The sequence below is a fragment of the Calidris pugnax genome, unplaced genomic scaffold (assembly GCF_001431845.1).
Source record: "Calidris pugnax isolate Ruff unplaced genomic scaffold, ASM143184v1 scaffold34, whole genome shotgun sequence".
Lineage (NCBI taxonomy): Eukaryota > Metazoa > Chordata > Aves > Charadriiformes > Scolopacidae > Calidris > Calidris pugnax.
This window is the reverse complement of record NW_015090771.1, coordinates 1812425-1835631: the sequence shown is the minus strand read 5'-3', so window position 1 is coordinate 1835631 and position 23207 is coordinate 1812425. Positions and strand designations below refer to the sequence as shown.

Genomic DNA, 23207 nt, shown 5'->3' with positions numbered 1-23207 from the left:
GATTGCTGTACCGCTCTTACTTAGCAGAGTTTTTAGGCTATTTTGTCCTGCAAAGCAGTCGCTTGAATGAAGCATGTTTGAAGTAATGTCTTTGAAGCTGCTCAGCTAATAAAAGGACTCATGAACACAAGAGCCTGGACCCCATTCTCGGTGATCAAGGTACTGTATTGAACGGTACTATTTTCGCAACTCTAAGGACTTCAGTAGATAAAAAGTTTCCACCAAATGACTGCAGGTAAAATGTGTGTGTACTCTGCTGGCTGTCATGTAAAAGATGCAGCTTGTCCCCTCTCCTCATGCTGTCAGCCCTTATTCAACATTAGCTATCAAATCTTCTCTGCTTAAATATTCATGTAAATTTGCAGAAACAGCATGAAGAGTTTCCACACTCTCTTATGTGATAGTAAAGAGAAAATACTTTAAGAGATTGTTTCACAACTAATTGCAGGGTTGTGTTTTTGGCAAACATGTATACAATTTCTAAAAATTTTGCTAGAAAGTAGACTTAAGTTGGTGGGGGTTTTTGGTTTTGTTTTTTTTTTTTTTCATTATTTTTTAAGTGGACAGCAACTTCTCTAAGAATCAAAACTAGATTATATCCAAAATCCAGTCAGCACAAGTCTAGTATGTCATGTTGAAGCAAAGTTAGAGCTAGATAGGTGAAAAAATAGCCTTCCACAGTATTTTTCTTAATTAAGTTCTGCTTTTCAGGCTGATGTGCTATCTCATGTTGAATGAAGAGTGTAGATGCTGACTAAGCTTTCCACTTGTTTAAAAGTACTGTAGTAGTATGAATTCAGTATAAGCAGTTTTCATGCTGTGATTTCAATTTATAGGCAGAAATGCATAGTATCATACATTACCTATATTAAAAACATGCAGTGTTAAATTTGGTTGTATTAGTGCAATGACAAAGAGGTATTCAAGTGGCACATGTGCAGGTTTAAGGGTGATTTTAACTGGTTGCATGCATCAACCAGTAGGGCTTGCACTAGTGCAAACAAACCTGGATATAATTGAGAATGCTACGTCTGGTTTTGGATCACAAAAATAAATGTTATTTCTGTTAAAAGCAGCCGCAACTTTTATTTTATAAGACCAAAAATGAAGCTCCCCCCACCCACCCCCCATCATACACACATATATAGAAAAGGCAAGACTGTTGTAACCATTCAAGTGAATGATATGGTGGGCAAACCTCCAGGACAGTCATCTCCTCAATACGTTACATCTCACTCACCACAGGTAACTCCACTCAAGTACTACAGTCTGGTTTGTTAAAATCTATACACACACACACAGGCATTTGCTCGCTCGCACGCACGCACCCTCTATATGCATCATCTCAGGTCACTTTACTGCATAATTAAAATTAACAATAAAGGTAATGAAAACATCGCAATGATACTCTTACAGCAACAGAGGTCTGAGGCACTCAGGGCAGAGAAGACTTTTCTGGCAAATTTGGTATTTGGTACTACACACGAGTCCAGTTCTATGAAGTGCTGACCCCTTTCCCCCACCTAAATTCTGCAGTGCCAAGGGGAGCCGAGGGTACGCAGCACCTCACGCGCTTGGGTCTAGTGTGGCAACAAATTCACCAGGCACCTTGGAAAAGGTGTATTTTATACCCATGATTGTATGATTTTATGTCTGTATTCGTTTAGCTATTTCTTGCATTACAGTGGTGTAAGACTTAAGTCTGCAATGGGGTCTGAAACTATTTTCGTTACAATTCAGAAGAAAAAAAATTAAATTCCCTCAGCGGAGACACCAAAGATAATGGAAAGGAAGTGGGCACGGAAAAGAAAGGGTAGAGAGAAGAGAGCTTAACCAATCCTCACTCCTGAACGTGACAGTTTCCAGCTCGTTGTGACCCATTAACAGAAATGAAGGGGTATAGATACTAACATTGCCCACCCTATACCCAATCTGAGGAAAAACCATCAGTTTTCATAGCTGCCCCCCTAAAACTTTCCAAAAGCGTGAAACACTTAACTTGGGGAGGGGGGGAGAAAATGACCCGTTTAAAAATTTCCGAAAGAAAATGAACACAGCATTGAAGGTGTTTCATTTTCTCACACTCAGACTTGTTTTGAGATATACACTCATTTCACTGTAAGCCTTGCAAATCCAATCCCCCCACAGCTACTGTGGATGTACCCTTAGAAAACGCCCCCCGTTAACAGACGCAGGGATCCCATGAAGCACGGGATCTTTTTGGTTCTCGTTTCATTCCTTTACCCAGGCAAAGCTTCACCCAGCTTTTGGAGCAGGAGACTGCCTTGCAAATAACCGCTTCACCCAGAAGCAGCTTATTCCAGGGAGCTGCATATTAAGTCAGAATTTATTCATTTTCCCTGTTAGGAAGCCCAAACTATCAATTCTCCAGGGAGAGAAACAAGTCCTGCCATTTACACAGTGTGTCACCTACAGTCGCAATCACCACAGAAGCCACCAGCAGAGAGATGGGGACAGAATTAAAGGTAAGGGCAGCCTCTTCTCGGCGCCGCGCGTGTCTTTCTCCCTTCTGCCCCCTTCTCAACCCATAAAACAAACAAGGCCCAGCCCATTAGAACAGTATCTGCAGAAGCAGGAGCAAGTCTTTGGAACTAGAAATGCTTAAAATCTCAGGTGCCACCCACATACCAAGAGTGACAGGGCACACTGAAGTGGTGAAAAAAAAAAAACCTGGAATCCCAATATATCAAAGTCCCAGTGGGGAAAGATTACCCCCACTTATCTAGCTAATATTATGGCAGCAACAGAAGCAATTGTGGGGCTAATTGGAAGAAAGGTGCTAAAGAGATAACTGAGGAAAAAAGAAAAATATAGCATGAGTGCTAGGAGGAGGAAAGCAGGAAATTCTTTAAATTCTTCTCTGCTTTTCCAGACATTGGTTCAGGTTCTTCAAGATACTCCTCTTATCTACAATCACTGAGAACAAAGTAAATGATGAACTCTCTCTATTCTGTACTTTTAAAAAACTGCATAGTACAGAGGGAAAAAAAAAAAAACCAACCCAAACATATGTATCATTCAGATCCACCTGCTCAGTCTGGGCTATCACTGGGACATGAAATGGGGACGAGTGCTATCCAGCCGCCGGGTCAAGATCTCACAGCCTGTATCGGTGACCAGAAGCGTGTGTTCAAACTGGGCAGATCTCTTTCCATCTCTTGTAACTGCAGTCCAACCATCAGGCCACGTTTCATCTTGCCAACCACCTAAAAAAAAAAAAATTATGACATTTTTGACTGTTTTTATGTAACAGATACCAGTTCCCCAATGAGAAATGAAAAATCTATCAACTGTACAGAATAGAACCGGCATCCTGTTCCATCACTACTTAACAGTAAGCAAGAGTAGGGCTACAAAGATGATGAGGGCCCTGGAGCATCTCTCTTACAAAGACAGGCTGAGGAACTTGGGTCTTTTTAGTCTGGAGAAGAGAAGGCTGAGGAGGGGATCTGATTAATGCTTATAAACACTTGAAGAGAGGGTGTCAAGAGGACAGGGCTGGTCTTTTTTTCAGTGGTGCCCAGTGACAGGACAAGAGAAAATGGGCACAAACTTGAATATAGGAAGTTCCACCTAAACGCAAGGAGAAACTTCTTTACTTTGAGGGTGGCAGAGCACTGGAATAAGCAGCCCAGGGAGCTGGTGGAGTCTCCTTCTCTGGAGATATTCAAAACCCATCTGGATATGTTCCTGTGCAACCTGCTCTAGATGGACCTTCTCTGGCAGGGGGGTTGGACTAGATGATCTCCAGAGGTCCCTTCCAACCCCATGTGATTCTGTGATTTTACTCTACTGCTAAATTGCTCACCTTCACAGATCATTGGTTCAATTGTAAATACATGACCAGGCTTCATAACTCCAACTGCCTTATTTTCTGCAATGAAATAAACACTCAAGTTAGAAAAAGTGATCCCGTCTTAGTAAACAAATGAATCCTTGTCCTAGAAGAATACAGTAGGAATACCGTAAAGTCAGAAAAGCCTTTCAGAGATGACCTGTTCATTTGTCCATTTTTAATTCTACATTAAGATTTCCCTTAGTTCTTTTCTTCTCTGCCTCCAATACTGCAATATTTACTCAAGGAGCTTGAAATTAGTCGCCATCTTTCTCTCCAGCAACTGGAGTTCAACTCCAGCTCTACAAAAACACTGACCAAATGTAACACAGAAATTTCTGCAGACTTCTATGATGTAGAACATCATTAGAAAAAGATCAATGAAAATAAAAAGCCCTTAAGATACTCAGGGAAGGCTTGAAACCTCTAATTTGTTTCCACTGAACTGCTGGCTCCCATAAATTGTCAAAATAAGCTAGTAGTTAAGTAATCCCATGATTTTATTTCTGAAAGACACATTGCCCCCCTCATTACTTTAGATAACGGGGCCATAGGAGTGTCAGGGTGCTAATGCTGTATTCCTTTAGCTAACATAAAAAGGCAGAGAATTTCAAGGCACCCAGGACAATAATATTGGAACTTTTTGATGCTATATACACCAAAAATGTTTATATGGAGGCATATGAATTGATGCACAGCACGGCTCCAGGACTGTAGTTCGACTGAAGAAAGGCTTCAGCCCTTTTCCTCCACCCTTTTTTTCACTGTTGATGGCCACACAGCTTAGACGTGACTCAGCCCAGCACATGAGAGCTGGGACAAACTCAGTACTGCACAGGAACTGTTAGCTCCCACCTACTTTGCTGCTGTAGACAACTTGCATCAATTCTTACAGAGTCCCCATCCCCTGGTCTACTTTTAATTATGTACATTTATTAAATTGTCTAAATCACCTGGATGCTTTAAAAATCTTAGACATCAAGGTGACACAACAGCAGTCAGAACATTCTTCTACTTGAAAGGTCTCCACCATCTGCTGCTATTTCTTGCTCTCAACACATCTAAGTTTCTGGTCTTCTTGCACCTGAACAAATTCTGTCCTTTATTCCCTGTAGTTTTCATGATTTTGCTAAATAATTTAAAGGCTTATAAAATGAGCTTTCTGCTTTTAAAAATTCCTTCAGAGTAAGCCAGAAATAAGCAGCAGCCTTCGTTTTTTTTTCCTCCAAGAGGCTTTAAGTCCCTCAGGTCTTTCCACTTTGCTTTTGCTGCAAATCTGTACTTAAAAATACCAGAAAAAAACCCCCTTCATTTTTGGGCACAGACATTTTGGCTCAATTAAAAGAAAAGAAAGAAAAAAAAATGTTCCTAACAGCCAGGAAAGAGAGAAATCTCCTTTTTCTTGGATTGCACTTTAATTGGTATAAAGTGCCCTCCACCTCCAAAGAATCCAGATTTTCTTCATTTTACATAACAAAAAGTAAATACCAGGAACTGATAATCTTCTACCCTATGATTAATAGATTTTCTCTGTTCTCTGAAAAAATAACTTAGCAAAATGACAACATGAAAAGTCAGGGATTGGTAGATTATAATCTATAACCTGAGTTAAAGCTCATTAGGAGATAGGAAGAAGGAGGCATCTGTCAGGTCTAAGGAAATATATGTCCTATCAGAAGCTTTGCAGCCAAAGTCGGTGTGAACTGTTTATCACTGATATTCATGATATTTATTCTACCCTTAGCTGTCCACTGGCACTTCATCTTCTCTCCTTTACCTCTATGGATCCTGTTTCTTAGTCCTGCTGGCAAAAACTGTCACTAGGACGTTGCCATTTCCAAAAACTAAAGCTAAGAATCTGCTGGGTTAAAGGTCGTTCCTCATCTGCCACACATGACAAAGAAGTTTAGAGGAGCACCAAATCACAACACTCAAATGAAGTGAAACATAACAGGATCCAGATTCAGCTACAACACCCATCTATACCATTCAATAAGATCTGGAAATGGCAGTAAGTTTTTTATTAGACCTTCTAAGGATAGAAACACTAGCCCATTCATGTCAGACCAGGACGTCTAAGGGATTAGTTGGGAATTCATACAAAAACATTGAGCACTTCACCCAGTACAGATGAGAGCTAACACTAAGCATTAGCGTAGGCGCAGACTGTCTCAGTATATAATATATTCACCTTATTTAGGTTCATAAAACATGCTACGGTCCAGAGTTTAGAAAAAAAATTATTTCACAAGTGTAAAAATGCTAACATGAAGGCTGTCAGGCAACATCCTACTTTATTAAAATATAAGCAAGAAGCAAATTGAGTGCATTCATTGCAGACCACAGGACAACCCAAACGGAATAAATACTCACTGGCATAATGTGGCACATTAGGGGCTGTGTGGAAAAGTTTATGGATTCCATGCCCACAGTAGCTCCGAACCACTGAAAATCCATTTGCTTGAGCATGTTTCTGAATAATGTTTCCCAGTTCTCTGTACCGAACACCAGGTTTTACTGCAAAATTCAAGAGATACAGATGGAAATTTATAAAGCTTTCTTTCCACATAACTAACCATCAAACACCATTCAGGCTAATATCTTTGTAGTGCTCATGGCTTTTATGGCCATCTCTTCTAGTGTGCAACTTCCTATGATCAATTAATCCACCAAGGATGTAAGTGAGTGCAATAACATGAGAGAGAGAGAAAAGTTTCATATGAAAGAGAAAATGAGAGAGAAAGAAGAAAAATCGTTCTTTACAAGAACACTGTCTTCCTTTCATGGATGTAAGTGCTCATATTAAAAGGACGTTGAAGTTTGAAATTAAAGACAAGAAAAGACTTTCAAAGTATGTGGTAACTCCTCATACCCAGAGTTGCAGTGCTTCTTTCAATGAATGTATGAACTATATTTTAATATACAGTTACCTCTCTACTACGTGAAAAGTGCACACAAATAGAGGAAAAATGATTATACATGAAGGACAAAGAAGCAGGGGAGAGAGACAAAATGGGTATCTCTACTCTTAGACAAGATTTTTAGTGGCAAGACTACAGCAAATAAGAATGTTCATATGCTGGACTAACTTTTTTGACAATCCTTTTACAAAACTTTAAAGAGTTTGAAACAGATGAAAATGGAGTGAAAAATTCAGTATCAGCACTTGGACAAGGGAGTATAATACCATAAAAGCAACAATGTCTCATCTACTAGCTAATGAAGATGCATACCAAAAACAACCTTCAGCCACTAAAAAGAATGCAAATGTTATTTCAAGATCATTCATGACTCCCTGAATATATGCTATTCCTTCAGGAGTCAGATGTGACGTGGTTATGTGGAGCCATCTTAAGCAGAGTTCATGGATACAGCTAAAACTTTACATGAAGCAAGCCATTTAGTTCAATTCTCTGCTAATGTAAACAACTACAACTTAATTCAGTAAGATGAATTTATAGAAAATAACAAGATAATTAGATTACTGGAACGTGCATGCTTTTCCCAAAATACAAAAAAAGAAAAGAAAAAGACATGGTGGGGAAGAGAAGAAAAGTTAATCTGTGTTTTGTGCTAAATAGTTGTAAAGTACTACCATCTCCTTGGGGCCTGACAATACCAAGCAACTCATCTCCATGCAGCAAGGAGCCCTCTGCTTCCTTCTCTCACACAACTCTACTAGTTAGAGCTCTGCTGGTCCAATGCCAAGAAATTAAAATGATTTAAACAGGGGAGAGGTGACCCTTTTTAGCAGCTAAGACATTTGCTCCCAGAATTCCTACTAGCAGGGAATAAAACCCATTAAAACCTGTTAGAACATCTAAAAAGTTGGTAAAGAAAACTCACACTGAGAATGTAAATCTCATTAGAATGAACACAAAGGTGAATTTCAGTCATAGTTTATACATCAAAGTCAGGATATGAAAGTTAAGAGACAACACACATAACATTTGCTATAAAAATAAAGTACAGGAGCAAAGATAAACACTATTCTGATTTAGCTCTGGAAATCAAAGTGGTCATTTCAGAATAGCAATCCCACATAAATTGGTAATGTATATTCTTCACAGCTTAACTCTGCAGCATTTTCTTGATCAACACAATGGTTAAGCAAGACATTGCTCATAAGGATTTTTGTTTTTTCAGCTTGGCTAGATATCTCCAAATTATTAATCAAAGTAAGTTCTTTTTTTTAAAACTTTTTATTAAATCCAAGTTATAAACCCTTTATATATAGCACCTTAAACTTCAGTCCTTAGAGTCCCCGAAGTGGGTAAATTTTATTGGGGATTCTAAGAAGCTGCAGAATATAAAAGATACAGACAATACAAATATTTCCAGGGCCTTGGGAAATTTTTGTTTTGGTTTCTCTGTTTGTCTAAGAGAACTCAGTATATTCCTTTGTGAATGAAGCGGAACATGACATTCTCTAGCTACCTTTCTATCTCATGCTATGTTTCAATGTTTTTGGTTTCTCTGTTTGTCTAAGAGAACTCAGTATATTCCTTTGTGAATGAAGCGGAACATGACATTCTCTAGCTCTCTATCTCATGCTATGTTTCAATGAAGCTGTCCTGAGTTACACCTAAGCAAAATAATTAAAGTTCTGTGGGTACCGAGGGATATGGATCTGACTTCTCTGGAACACTCCCACAGTTGAAAAACAAGAGTTCATTATTAGCTTTATGAAATAACCATCAGGTACGGCAGAGGTAAAGAGATATGTTTAAGTGTTCAAACAGTGTTTTGCCCTACCAGCTCATTGTGCAACACCATGCAAATTATAAAAGTAGGAAGACATACTTTGGTTTTCCAAAATGCACTTGGTTCTTCACATTCTTTAAACTACTCAGATCAAGGATTCATCTAACTAATGTCTGAAAAGGCTGTTTCCATGTAAATATGTGGATCAGCTCAGCATCAACTACATTTTCCTTGTCAACCCATAGTTCAAACAAAAGTTGCAACCACCGCCCACAGAACTGTGCCATTTGAAGAACCACTGTTATATACAATATATACATCATCCATTGGTGACACACACTAACATTATCTGTGTTCTGCATCAGAAGTCACTCTGGGGTAATAGCAAATACAAGCGCTCAAGTTGGAGAACCAAAACCATAATGCTTTAGGCCCCAGCCACAGGTTTTACCTGCATCGATGGCTTGCATTAGGCACTCGTAAGTTGTTTGGACAAGCCTCCTTGCACCCTCGTCAACTTCTCCAACATAAAATGTCTCGTTCAGATCTCCATGGTAGCCATTACGATAGACGGTAATATCCACTGCAAAAAATGCCAGACATATTGTAACATTAGCACGGTATTTCTCACTTCTTGTTTCTTGATTTGTGAAAGGACAACAAATACATGTGATAATGTAGTATTGTAATCGTGACGTTATTACTTTGGAAGAATCCCAGACGTAGACCTTTCCAGCAGAATCAGTTCTCTTATGCTTCTCCTATAGATTCTATAGAATTAATTAATATAGTGTTTCACAGGTCAACAGTTTGATTTAATGAAAAAAAAAAAAAAAAAAGATTGGTTTTCTAGCTAACTAGCTAACTATAAAAACAGGATACTTTGGAAGAATCCCAGATGTAGACCTTTCCAGCAGAATCAATTCTCTTATGTTTCTCCTATAGATTCTATAGAATTAATTAATATAGTGTTTCACAGGTCAACAGTTTGATTTAATGAAAAAAAAAAAAAAAAAAAAATTGGTTTTCTAGCTAACTAGCTAATTATAAAAACAGGAATGCTCCATGGTGATTTACCTGGTTAAAATATTTTCTTAAAATTAATTCCAGCACTAGTAGGGGGGGAAATTAAATTTAAAAAGGTATGTAATCATGTTTTAACCCATATTTTAACTTCAGTAATTTCTATACATGGTTAGAATACTAAGTCACAAAAAAAAAAAAAAAAAAGATTGGTTTTCTAGCTAACTAGCTAACTATAAAAACAGGAATGCTCCATGGTGATTTACCTGGTTAAAATATTTTCTTAAAATTAATTCCAGCACTAGTAGGGGGGGAAATTAAATTTAAAAAGGTATGTAATCATGTTTTAACCCATATTTTAACTTCAGTAATTTTCACAGGTCAACAGTTTGATTTAATGAAAAAAAAAAAAAGATTGGTTTTCTAGGTAACTATAAAAACAGGAAAATGAAGCTCCATGCTCCATGGTGATTTACCTGGTTAAAATATTTTTTTAAAATTAATTCCAGCACTAATAGGGGGGAAATTAAATTTAAAAAGGTATGTAATCATGTTTTAACCCATATTTTAACTTCAGTAATTTCTATACATGGTTAGAATACTAAGTCACACTTTTGCAAAAATTGTAATGCTTTCTATACATGGTTAGAATACTAAGTCACACAGTAATGCCGAATGCTCCATGGTGATTTACCTGGTTAAAATATTTTCTTAAAATTAATTCCAGCACTAGTAGGGGGGGAAATTAAATTTAAAAAGGTATGTAATCATGTTTTAACCCATATTTTAACTTCAGTAATTTCTATACATGGTTAGAATACTAAGTCACACTTTTGCAAAAATTGTAATGCTAGAACACCCATTGCTTCCAGCCCAAAAGATAAAATTTATTGAACATTAAATACACAGCAACTTTCCAACAGTATTCCTGACTAAGATAAATACACCAAATGACTTAAAACTTTTTCTTTTTTCTTTCAAATGAAAGAATTTAAACATTCAGTATCAGGCAAACAGCAAGAATGAGAAGCCATGCTTAAACTGCTAAGGTTTAGAAGAACATGTAAGAGATAAGAATATTTTGCACCAAAACTCTAACTTTTTTGCTTTGTGCATAAAGTTGATTGTTAATTAAAAGTGATACAATTCCTTCTTGAAAAATAGCACCAGAAGTAGTTTCAATTCAGGCAAACAGCAAGAATGAGAAGCCATGCGTAAACTGCTAAGGGTTAGAAGAACATCTAAGAGATTAGAATTATGTTGCACCAAAACTCTTAACTTGTTTGCTCTGTGCATAAAGTTGTTTGTTAATTAAAAGTGATACAACTCATTCTTGAAAAATAGCACCAGAAGGAGTTTCAATGAGAAAAAAATAAAATCCTTTTTTTTTTTTAGTTTAACTCATTCCAAAATGAGATATGTATTTTTGGATTAAGAACATGCATAGAAGATGCTTGTTGCAAATAATCATTTTCCAAAATGTGGGAACAGGCCTACCATCTTAGACATAGCTGTCATCTATTCTAGTATCCTGTCTCTCATAGCAGACAAGTAAAAAATTAAAACCTGCCAATATATATAGTAAACACATGCAAAATATTCTAGATTTGCATATCAAGTTGACTTCTTGTGGTAAAATGGGTACTTTTGTGTTTAGTCATTTTCCAAAATGTGGGAACAGGCCTACCATCTTAGACATAGCTGTCATCTATTCTAGTATCCTGTCTCTCATAGCAGACAAGTAAAAAATTAAAATCTGCCATCATATAGTCAATATATGTAGTAAACACATGCAAAATACTCTAGATTTGCATATCAAGGTGACTTCTTGTGGTAAAATGGGTACTTCTGCGTTTAACAGACTTTGTCAGTAGTCTGGTGGGTCTAATAGCTGCTAGAGTACCAAAACCACTAAAATACTTATTGAACTGCTATTCATGAAGAAATCCACACGCAGATGCCCTCACACATAAATATACATGATGGGAACCATACTGAGCAATAATACTTTAGGACTATGGTACATGAGCCACTTTCTTGACAGGAAAACGTGGGGAAAAAACCACTGGTGTCAACAGTAAACTTGTACTGCTGGCAAACATTTAAGAATTAAATTAACATTGCATGAAAACAATCCTGGCTGTTGTGGATGCAGGCGTGTGCGGGGTTACACTATGCTCACTGCTCATTGCATGGGGCTACTGGAATATTCTGACCAGTGTACAGATTTAGTAACGTAACAACGGGACTGTATAGAAACCAGCACCCTGGTAACTCACCCAAATAAGTTTCTTGTGACCTGTGTATCAGAGCTCCTTAGCAGCGTCCAGACTACCTGCTGCAAAGAGGCTATCTCTATAGGCTGCACATCTACAAGACTTTCTCTAGATGATGCCAGATTTGGCCAGAACATCTCACTTTGCAAAGAGATCAACTTTCTTTAAGAATCTGCTCCCAGAGAACAGTATGATAACAAAAAGCTATGATGCCCTGCTCGGAGCAAGGCATTGGACTAGACATCACCTGCCAGTACCTTCTGGATGATGTTTTCCTGTGATTCTAAAAACCTGGTTTGGACTCTTGACTTAGTCACCTTTTGCTTCTAGCAGGCTAAAAAGTTTTAAATAAAGAGGGAGATAGAAAAAGTGCTTTGGAGGGGATGTGCCTAACTCCTGCTTTGTACCTTGTTTTGTTCTTCGTTTTACAGAGGCTTTTAAGCCACAAAAGAATAAACTAGTTATTCCTCATCAAAACAAAGCAAAAGGCTTAAGGCTTGGGCAAGTGCAGTCAGGGCAAGGATGTGAATAAAGGTATGACTAAACCCTCTTATAAAAGGTATTTTCTAGCACTGAGGTACAGCCTTGGCATGCAAATAGAGGAGAAGGCACTGTGCAGATGAAGACAAACTAGTAATGTTAATCGGGCTTCTTAGCTTGGACTCCAGCAATGCCAGAAAAGCTGGCAACAATGGAGAGCTGTACAAAAACATCATCTTTGAAATTAAAAAAAGATAAAATAGCTTTGGCTAAATGGTTACACATACACTACAGCTCAGAGTTATCAGCCAGACCAAACCTGACCTGGTAATGGGCAGCAATCGTGGGGGTTGTTCTGAAAAGCCTGGTACCCACAGCACTGAGCTGTAGACTTAGTAGCTACTATTGCATGTTAATATACAGCAAATATCTGACAATCTAAAGGGATGCCAACCTGCTTCTAGAGGCAGGCCAAACCTTAGGATATGCTGGGTATTTATTTATGGATAAGAGAAATGCAAAGCAATGCAATAAACAAAGGTGCAAATGTGTGTACAAAACACGTCATAAATTTTTACTGCCAAACCAAGAAGAAATGAATGAAAAAACAAAAAACAGTCAAGTAATTTATAAAAGTATCCCTCACCACCCAAGAAGGCATAAGTAGCTTGAGTATTATGAACAAAAAGCAGCTGGTATTGTTAGGCTGGGAAATGCAAAAAAACAGGGGTAAGTTTTTAAATATGCACCTATATGATGCCTCACCATTAGGATCCGTTACAATCATCATAATTGTCATGTCCACAGCAAAATGTTAAGGGTCTAGAGCCATCTGATTAAGAATTCACACAGAACTAATCTACTTGAATAATTCAATATATATTTTATTCACTATTTATACAGTCTGGAAGCAATGGAACGTAGTCCACAAGTGGAATACTAAAGCACTGTATTAATGCACAGACCAGGGTAGAAGAATTCTAAAGCTTTTAAAGTGGACCAAACTCTTGAAATTGTTTTATTAAACTCATTAATTTGAATATGTAAAGAGCAGAGGTTAATTGGTAAATGAGACCAAAAGCCTCTTTTAAGAAGCTATTCCAATCGTGTTGCCTGCTAGTGCAACCTCACCTTACTGCATGGTTTAACTGGATAGAAGGTAGAAATATGGAAGGTTAATTTTCATAGCACTTACCATGGAAGTACAGAAGGTTATTTTTCATAGCACTTACCATTAACAATATCTCCCTCCTGCAATGGCCTCCTGTCAGGAATTCCATGACAGATCACTTCATTCACTGATGTACAACACGACTTAGGGAAATTATAATAATTCAGAGGGGAAGGATAGCAATTCCTTGCGATACAAGCCTAATTTAGAAAACAGAATTTACACTTTACTTTAGTAAGTTTTGAACAAAGAAAAAACATATGCACAACAGCTTTACAGTAGTAAGAATTACAGGTTGAAAAGCAGTGGCTCTTAAAAATAAGATTCTTCAATCACTTTTTGTCATCATGGTATCTTGTTATACTTTGCATTTCTTAACAGGAAGAAAGTAAAACTACTTTAATTTTGTTTCTACCCATGTTCAACTACCAATGCTGAAATATTCAGGGTTAAAACAATGCTTGGCAATATTTATTTGGTTAAAAAACCAGCCATTTTTGATTACTGTTTTTAAGCACTTGGTCTAAGACTTTAAATATTTTTGCAAAAGACACAAGCTAGACAAAATAACATTTAGCCCTTTCTTTCACCCCAAGCCTTAAATTCTTAAGCTACTTCCTTTGCACTCATTCCAATAACTTTTGGGGATTTTTGAAAACCTGACACATGCATTTTATATATACTTACATATACACAATGTGACATAGTGAGCAATTCTGGAAGAATAATACTGCGTTCACTTTTTTTATTTTTTCCTTTTTAAAACTGAGAGTACCAATTAGGCATAACAGTCAGTATCAACAATCTGCCATGCAAAAGTTTCCAAAAACTGCTGAGGAGGGATCACTCCACTTGAACTTCCAGCTGTTGATATTGGACATTATGCATAAGCAAACAATCTAGTGTTTAATGCAGCTCAGAGGAAACCCCTGGCCTCATCAAACCAGAGTACGTTCCTTACAATCTCGGCTCAACAGCTGCAAATGCAGATAAGAAGAACAGCAACCAGAAAGCTCTCAACAAACTTAACTATACCAAAATCATTGCTTTCCCCACACAAGTGCACACAAGGATCCTCAATTATCAGTTTACATGCCTTACAGAGAAGACAGCAAAGTAAAATAAAAATTGCACAATTCAAGTATGTAGGAATAGTTAAGCCAGGAAAATACTTGAACACTTATTTCAAATACTTCACTGGACTGTGGCCATAGTTTGCCTGATTGCATCAAACATCTTGTTTCAATTCTCCCTCATGCCCCTCAGTTCTGATTCCCAGTCATAAAAAATTTAAACTTTCTCCTCTGTATGTCTTAACCAACAACACAGAGCACAGAAAGACCAGGGCCTACATATGACAGTCTTGATATAATGGTATCTGTGGAGCAAAAAGGGTTTAGAAGAAATAAAATCACATGATGTTAGCCAAGAAAACAGGTGAAGCAACTTAAGAGGGAATCTGAAGCTGGAAATCATAGAGAGAGAGGCCCAGAAGTTCCTGAGTTCTGAATCTTCCACTGCACTGTAACGTATTTCTAACATCTGGACTGCCCAATAGCTTCAAACTGGGAAACAGTTCAAAGTAAAGAAAAGGAATTCACGCAACAACAAAGAAAACCACACAGCCATCATTGAAAAAACAAAGAAACAGAAGAAAGCGCTTATAAACACCAGAAGAACAATAAAATAACCTTACTAAATGGACAGCGTGATCAATTTCTTCAGTAGTTACACCTGCTTTGACCATCATGGCAGCAACATCCAATACTTCTCTAGCAAGCTGCAAAAGAATTGAAAGTACTGATTTAAAGTAAGACCAGGGACAGTCCCTAGAAGACTAACAACCCATTTTCTACAGCTACACCGAGATTGCTATGAAAGCTGGGGAGACTTGGGCTCTAAAAAGACATCAAGATGTATACCGGTTGTATTACTAAGCCACCTCTGTGACATTTAAAATACCTAATTAAGATTTGGACCACAATTTCTCTGAATGCCATAAACTTAAATCAGACTTCCTAGATACGTTTGAAAGTGTGACTTTATGCACAAGGAAGTTACTACAACCAAACAGCTCTTTTTCAAAAATTGTGAGGGACAGGGCTGTTTTGCTTTTGCTTTTTAGTTTTCACTTGGTATTAACTCTAGGAGAGCAAAAAGTTCTGTTCTCAATTATGCACTATAAAATCTATCCTTAATAGTAACGTTTCGGCCACAGATTATCTCATGAGTAACAACAAAGCCAGAAAACAGATAAGAGTCATCTTTCTTCTTGCAAAAAGTTTACTGTGAATTGGGAGTCACAAGGAGAGAAAGAGCAAGAAAATACCAAATTTCCCAAACTATTTTCCAGTGCTCAAAATGGTTTGAAAGTTTGTACTCCCAAATATGCTGTCACAAACTGGTAAAATCACTATACATTTTTAAAGAATAAAGGCGGTTCACAACAAAAAACAAAACCCCCTTACCCTACACACTACTCTCATGCCTTCTATATCTTCAGATGAGAGTATTTTTATTTGAGAGGTTCCTTTTAAAGCCTGTTCTGATTCAGACATTCCTGAAAAGAAAAAATGGGGAGGAGAAAAAAAAGAAAGGAAAAAAAACATGTTACACGGAGGAGCGATTGCTACACATCTCCAGTCAAGGAAATTACTTAGATTACCAATGGCAATAAAAGTACATACTTTTTCACCACAGACCAAAGTAAGTTGAACCCACCAAGTCAGAGCATTATCATCATTATTCAGATTAATTTGAATTCATGAGCCTTCCATAGTATCCACATGTGCTCAGGATGCCTGTTCACTTACTGCATAAAACCATCATCCCCCATCAGTCAAAACACAGCCTTAAAAATCAGATTCATAAGAAAATTATTTTATTCATTAAAAAGTATTTTTCTTTTCTCTTTAGCCATTTTAGAGATCATAAATAGTAAAAAATAATATTCTAAAGGAGCCATAAAGGATTATATAAGCTTGTGACTATCTCTAGTTATACTACTGCAATAATCAGCTGAGCTCAGTTTCATAGTTGAGCAACCCCCTAAAAGACAGTATTTTGTGTTGTTTAAATATTTACATTCTGTAAAGAATAACTAAAGAACAGCTGAAGATTTAAAAATAATTCTAACAGACTTTATAGCAGCTTCTTTAGGAAACAGAAAAGTACCTATACCGAGATAGAAAGGGGGAAATACTGAAACATATCAAAAGTAAGTAATTTTGAATGTATTCACTTTGTGTCCAAAAGTAGCTGGAACCCATAGCAGTTTTCTTATGGGGGTTGATAACTGCAATTCTGTTTGGTTTTGTTATTTTGTAACGCATTTGCAACAGATACACTGATGTCACTGAAAATGGCTTAGAAGAATTCACCTGTGACAGCCAACTTACTGCTGCTTGTTATGAAGTTAACCACAGGACTAGGACTTGCATGGGTTTTTTTTCCCTTTTCTTCCCTGAATGCCTTTGGACTTCCAAAAAATATTTGTAACCGTTATTTCTGAAAAATCAGTAAGTTAATTTGGGGGAAGAAGAGGTAGAGCGAGAAGAACAGATAAAAGAAGAGGTTCCCTTCTCCACACTATCTCCTTCATGCTTTATCAATTATAACAAAAATAGAAAGAGGTTCCCTTCTCCACACTATCTCCTTCACGCTTTATCAATTATAACAAAAATAGAAAACAGAACACTCCATAATTGTGATTTGTTTCAAGTTACCTAGTGGATGATCAGCATAATCTGGTCTCTGAATATAACTTGGCACAGGTCTTGTTGGCGTCTAAAAAGATCATATTCAAAGCTGGTTAGGTTGCAAGAACACTAATCACAGTCACAAAACAGAGATTCATGCAGTAAAATTAAATACAATGAAATATCGCTAATTCCACTTAGAAAAAGTTGTGAAGTATGCAAACACTCCAAACCAGTTCCAATTTTCATTTCTCAAAGACTCCCCTGTTACTCTTCATTGCTTTCATATTCTCCAACCTCTAATAGCCAACTTCACAGCTCTGTAAAAATCAAACTTCTGTGCGTCAAATAAATGAAACTGGTTTTATAATACATTATCCCTGTTATATTTCAGTGTTTGTTCTGCTACTTTCCAGACTGCAAACACACTGGTTCCAAATACATCCTTCCTCTCTCTGGTTATTTGTGTCAATCAGCAAGATTGTTATTTCTAATCATCACCCTAGTCATTAGCACGTTTTATTACAGTCTCATTTGCATCAATCCTACAGCAGTCAGAAGACCAAAAAAAGCAAACGTTCAGCCATAACAGTTCCAAATTACTTGGCCAGGGACATATCAAAACCACCCTTTCTCCAGTGACACTAGCAAACACAGCCAGGCTCAGGCTCTGTTAAGGCTCATCAGAGAACAGTTTAACAGATAGAGAAGACTAAAGAGAGGATGCCACAAAGGCAGCATTTCTAGCACTGGCCAATTAGAGGAGACACATGTAAATAAAATGACATTATTCCTGTAAAAACTTCGGCTTATTCCATGTACAACCTTGTAGCAATCTAAAAATACAGCTACAACTGAGGTTGTCTTCCAAATCCACCTTTCACACTGAAGGTGTTACCGACCTCAGTTATTTTTCACCATTCCAGGGCTGAAGACAACTGTAACCTCTGTTCCTTCAGCAGAGCTGTTCAGCAGATTACTCACCGAGTTATTTCAAACCATTTACATGAAAAAAAACTTCCAAATCCACCTTTCACACTGAAGGTGTTACTGACCTCAGTTATTTTTCACCATTCCAGGGCTGAAGACAACTGTAACCTCTGTTCCTTCAGCAGAGCTGTTCAGCAGATTACTCACCGAGTTATTTCAAACCATTTACATAAAAAAAAACCATAAACCCATTTATTTAAACTCTGTATTAATTTACCTGAGTTTTTCTGAAACAGACTGCTCCATTATTTGCGAGGATGGTAAACAGCCAGGAAAAGACATCATCTGCACTAGCAGCTGCTTTTTACAGAATAAACAGCATAAGGTATGAGCTTAAACCTGTTACTGATCCATGTTACCTCGCAGGCACTTCCTTCATTTTAAATATGCCAAGAGATAGATCAAGTTGAATCAAAACTAACCACAAGAAGGACGCAGTCATACATGTCCTTGCCATCAGGTTCAGATTGGTTAAGAAGCTTTCCTCTCTCAACTAAAATGTGGGAGCTGATCAGGTCAGGACTGGTCCGTTAGTTGCTACAGAATGCAGGGATGCTGGAGCACACAGTGGCACCTATTGCTTACCAGTGGATAGTGCGGCCTGAGTTTACCAGTGTATCGATAGCCAGACCAGGGGTTTGTGTTAATGTCACCTTCCAGGGTCCAAGAAGAAACTTCACGCTTAGCCTTTTCATCTTCTGAAAAGATTTAAAAAAAAAAAAAGAAAAAAATTGCAGCAGCAAAATCAGTCCTACTAACAATAAGAACTGTGGAGCCCAGAAGTGACTTAGAAGTACATTAAGTCTATATTTTACCCTTTCTAGCATTTTAGATACTGATATATGAAAGTGTAAGTAGCAGGTATCATTGTGTATTGCCCTTAAATTTTTCACATTCAAAATTCACAACCTGCCAACTCTATTCAATAGCAAACTGGGGAACGTCAGGACAGCAATACTGAATGCAGAAAGGAGAGGAAGTGTAGTAATTATTGAAGTTGCTCTTCATTTATAGTTCTAAAACGTAGCCCTGTGCTTGTTCTCATTCTTGGGGAGAAAGTATGTTTCTACAAAAACACTCATTATCCCTTCAATTAATACTCTGCACTGTGCACAATTAATACTTTTGCACTGTAGATGAATGTTTCTTTGCTGTGATTTCTCTTAGCACTCAGTGACAGAAATGACCTGGGGTGGGAAGGAGGGTCTCCAACTGCTAGTTTCAATACAGAGAGCTGCTACCCCTCCAGATCTGATGGAAAGTGAGGCTGCTGCCACTCCTGCGTTTCGGGACAGGCAGCGCACGCACCTTACAAGATGGTCCTAAACTGATGGAGGTTCCCAGCTCTCTCAGCCTGTGAAATTAATGTGTGACATGGTCTAGAGACTGCCTTTATTCACAAATAACACAATCCTAACAGGACAGACTGAAGGTGTTCACATAAAGGATTGAAGCAAGTAGATCTTGAGCATTACCAAAAAGAAAACTATTTACTCAGAAAGAGGAGGCAAGGGTTAAGAAGGAGCATGGTAGCATTAATCTTTAACTCATAACCTGATAACTTGTTTGTTTTCTCTTCTTATATCTCAGAAGAATGAAGAGATGGCAAAAGGTCTGCCATAGCAAGCCCTAACGTGAGTTCCTCAGAGTCTCTGTGGCTGACATCTGAGCCATCTGCTCGCATGACATTCAGTTTAGATGAACCACTGAGAAGTAACAGCTTAAAAATCCAAAGATTTACTGAAGCGATATTTTCGATTCCCTTGAGATGCTTCAGGAGATGGTTGCACTGAGGTCTTGAGGGCTACCAGAACCAAGCCTGCTCAGCTTGAGTTCAGCAGTTATCCAGGAAGCCAACAAGACCATGGATCTAGTGATATCATAAAAAGATGCTGTCAGATAAACAGCAGCATTAGAGGACTGCACCAGAGAATGACTAGAACTACTAATCAAGACAATTTTATACACCCATGGAGGTGCAAAGTAATAGGATACACAATGCCAGTGTGAACTACGAGACCCCTACACTGAGAAAGGCAGAAAGAGGGAAAACATTTGTAATTGTCTGTGCTACTCCAACCTATTAATCGTGCAACATTTATGATGGAAAAAGGAGTTTTACTGGGTTTTAGGAATGGAGGAGGTAAATTACTTGAAGATTTGACTTTCTTCCATTCCACTTACTTTTTAATCCTCCCTCACTTTTAGGCAGGGTTTGATGAAGTTGGGCTGGGGGTGGGGGGAGAGGAAGCAAGGGGGCAGAATTGGGGTCTGCTCTTTTTGTTTGTTCGGTCTTAAAGTTATGGATCATTTTTACTACTGAATAAAGGGAGAATCTACCAGTATTTCTGTGCCAGAGCTACCAGCTGTTACTAAGTCATACAGATACTCTTATTACCTTCAGATAAACTCAGCAAAACCCTCGCTACAATACACCCTCCTATCAATGGCTCCATCAGCACACAAAAGCATTTTCTTTTTTTTTCCCCCCAAAAGTGGCACACCCCTAATATACAGAACAGCTGCACCCTGACCAGTGCACTTGCATTCCAAGACTTCACAAGAACCTTTCCCACTTAAGTGCCTTTTACTACATCAGACATCAAAATGCTACAATGGAACAAGCCTGGCAATGCCTTATAATAATGGTTATTATTCTCCTTGCCCTTTATTTCAGCAACCCTTTTTCTCTATTCATATACCTGGCAATGTAGCTCAAGGAATACTTCATATAAATAGAAAAGGGAACAGAAACAGAGATTTCTGTACCACTGTCTCTGAAATTTTACATAGATCTTTACCAGGAACTTGACAAAATTTCAGATGTGCTGAATCCAGTGCCAGATATCTTGGAAAAATCCATACCATTTTTAGATACAGAATCGCAGAACAGCTGAGGTTGGGTTAAATACAATGTACTTACTTGCTTTCTTGTGTAGTAACTTGTGAGTGGCCCAGCTTCCCTTAAAGCATTCCTAGAATTGCAAACAAAAAAATATGCGTATTTTTAAGTTGCATTATCCTGGACAGAGATGCCATACCCACAAAATAGAGAAGCAACTGTATTTTAAAAGAAAACTAAAAGACAGGTTCTATTAACCCTTGCAGCGACATGCAGGAAATGCTACTGTAACTGCTAGTCTTAACAACAGAAAGTACTACATTGAACAGCTTATGAGCCAGAAGGGACAGAAAGCATAGCCAAACAGATGCACCCATCACATTGAAACCCACTGATCTAATCCTATCTACTAAATATTGTCCCCTTATCATTTTAATAAGTAACTAAACGCCATGGTTGCTCCAGGTTGGCTGAAACATTGTGTGGTTCATGGAGTTCTTCTGGTCTATCTCCAAACCAGATCTTGCAGCATTGCAGTGGGCAGGATGGTCCTCCCTTGGCTCCTACAAGAAGCCATCTCCTCCTGCTAATTGTGTCTTTTCTGCCTCCTTCCCCAGCACAGGAAAGCAACAGAGGCCAATCAGCATGATCACAGGGGAACAGGTGAACAAGATTAAAGGGGGGTGGGTGGGAGGAGTGAGGGTTACTGGATGGAAATAGGAAAAGAAAAAAAAAAAGAGGAAGTTGAAATTGAAATGAAGGAAAGAGTGAATGTGAAGAAGGAGTTTGTCTTTTTGTTTTCTTCCCAAGAACAAATAGAGAAGGTCATACGATGAACAATGAATCAGCAAAGGGGCAGATGGAAATGGTTGGCAGCTGGAGAAGAATAAAGAAAGACTAAGGTGAAGGAAAGACATGGAATAAGGAGAGATTTAAGTAGAAAAGCTGCAGAAGGCAGCATTAAAGGTGATCCTTTAAGGTGCTAATTAGGAAATTACTTGCTTATGTATCAGAAAGTCTAATTCAATAGCTATGTGCACTCAAAACAACCATTAGGAAACAGCTAATTCCAATCATTTACAATAACAGCTGAATTTCTGAAGAAAGAGGCAGGAAGCAAACTGTTTTCCTTTATAGGAAAGACAATACTGCTGCTGAATCATCATCATAAAACTACCATCCAGAGCCAGCAACTGATTCAACCCGATGTATACAACACTCAACCAGTCCAAGACAAGAGATCTGTAAACTAAGCCCAGCATACAATGTTGTAGCCCTGCTTCACAGTTGCTATTGAGCAGTCTTAACTGTCTACTCTTGTAGAGCCATCAGCTCCCCATTTTCTTGTTAGTCTTGCAACCAGTAGCTATCAAATTGTATCCATAAGAAGACAGTAAAGTTGTACACAAGTACGCCCATGATCAAAGAGACCCTGTTGTGTGCTATTTCCCTCATTACCCAAAACCAGTTGTTTGTTGTCTTCCTACACCACATTCTCTGGACTGGTACTCCACATGCCATGGTGCTACGTAATGGTCTGGGCAACAAGAGGCTTTGAAACCAACACTTTAGATTACCAGAGAGAATGTCTTTTTGAACAAGCAGTGGAAGGTTTTACTGTCACACTTCTATAACCTGGTGCACACACAGACTTTTGCACTGCACTACTATCTGTTTTCTGTTGAAGAGCTGCAAGAAAATGAGCAGGTTTCAACTGAGGTCTATTCTAAGGAAAAAAAAAAAAAAGAAAAAAAAAGCTAAAAACCCTAGTTCAAGGACACTAGAAGCACCAGTATGGTTTTATTCACCTTTTAAACACCAGGCCTCTGGTTCTGCAACAGAGGAAGAAAGATTACGCAACTAAGAACTTAGAGCAGCTACCAAGTCTGCAAATCTACAATTCATTTCTTGGGATATAAAGGAGCATTTGGGGAATGAAAAAATACATCAGCTGTGGTAATTTCTGTTTGTAGTTCATTCTCTCCTTCCCCACAACATTTTGGGGTGTATTCTCCAATGCCATTCCTTTCTCCAACACCAACAGTCTTTCCTCTTTGCTGGCGCATAACCAGAAAACACCAGGCAAACACTGCACCGCTGGCACTACCATAAGCTGACAGCCTCCATTTTGACTTTTTATTTCCTGCAGCTGTAAACAACCTACCTA

At 38.1% G+C, this 23207-nt stretch overlaps 1 protein-coding gene across 1 annotated transcript in view; it reads right to left on the bottom strand.

The window, feature by feature from the left end:
- Nucleotides 1-1623: 1623 nt before the first annotated feature.
- LOC106886965 (methionine aminopeptidase 1) overlaps nt 1624-23207 on the bottom strand; it is a 30209-nt gene continuing 8625 nt past the window's right edge. The window contains exons 2-11 of the mRNA XM_014940285.1: nt 21122-21173; nt 18784-18896; nt 17236-17296; nt 15979-16070; nt 15207-15290; nt 13572-13710; nt 9012-9143; nt 6230-6373; nt 3830-3895; nt 1624-3227 (exon numbers count right to left, since the gene is read on the bottom strand). Of these exons, the coding sequence (XP_014795771.1) occupies nt 3067-3227; nt 3830-3895; nt 6230-6373; nt 9012-9143; nt 13572-13710; nt 15207-15290; nt 15979-16070; nt 17236-17296; nt 18784-18896; nt 21122-21173 (1044 nt within the window). The 3' untranslated portion in view covers nt 1624-3066. The remainder of the gene's footprint in view (nt 3228-3829; nt 3896-6229; nt 6374-9011; nt 9144-13571; nt 13711-15206; nt 15291-15978; nt 16071-17235; nt 17297-18783; nt 18897-21121; nt 21174-23207) is intronic.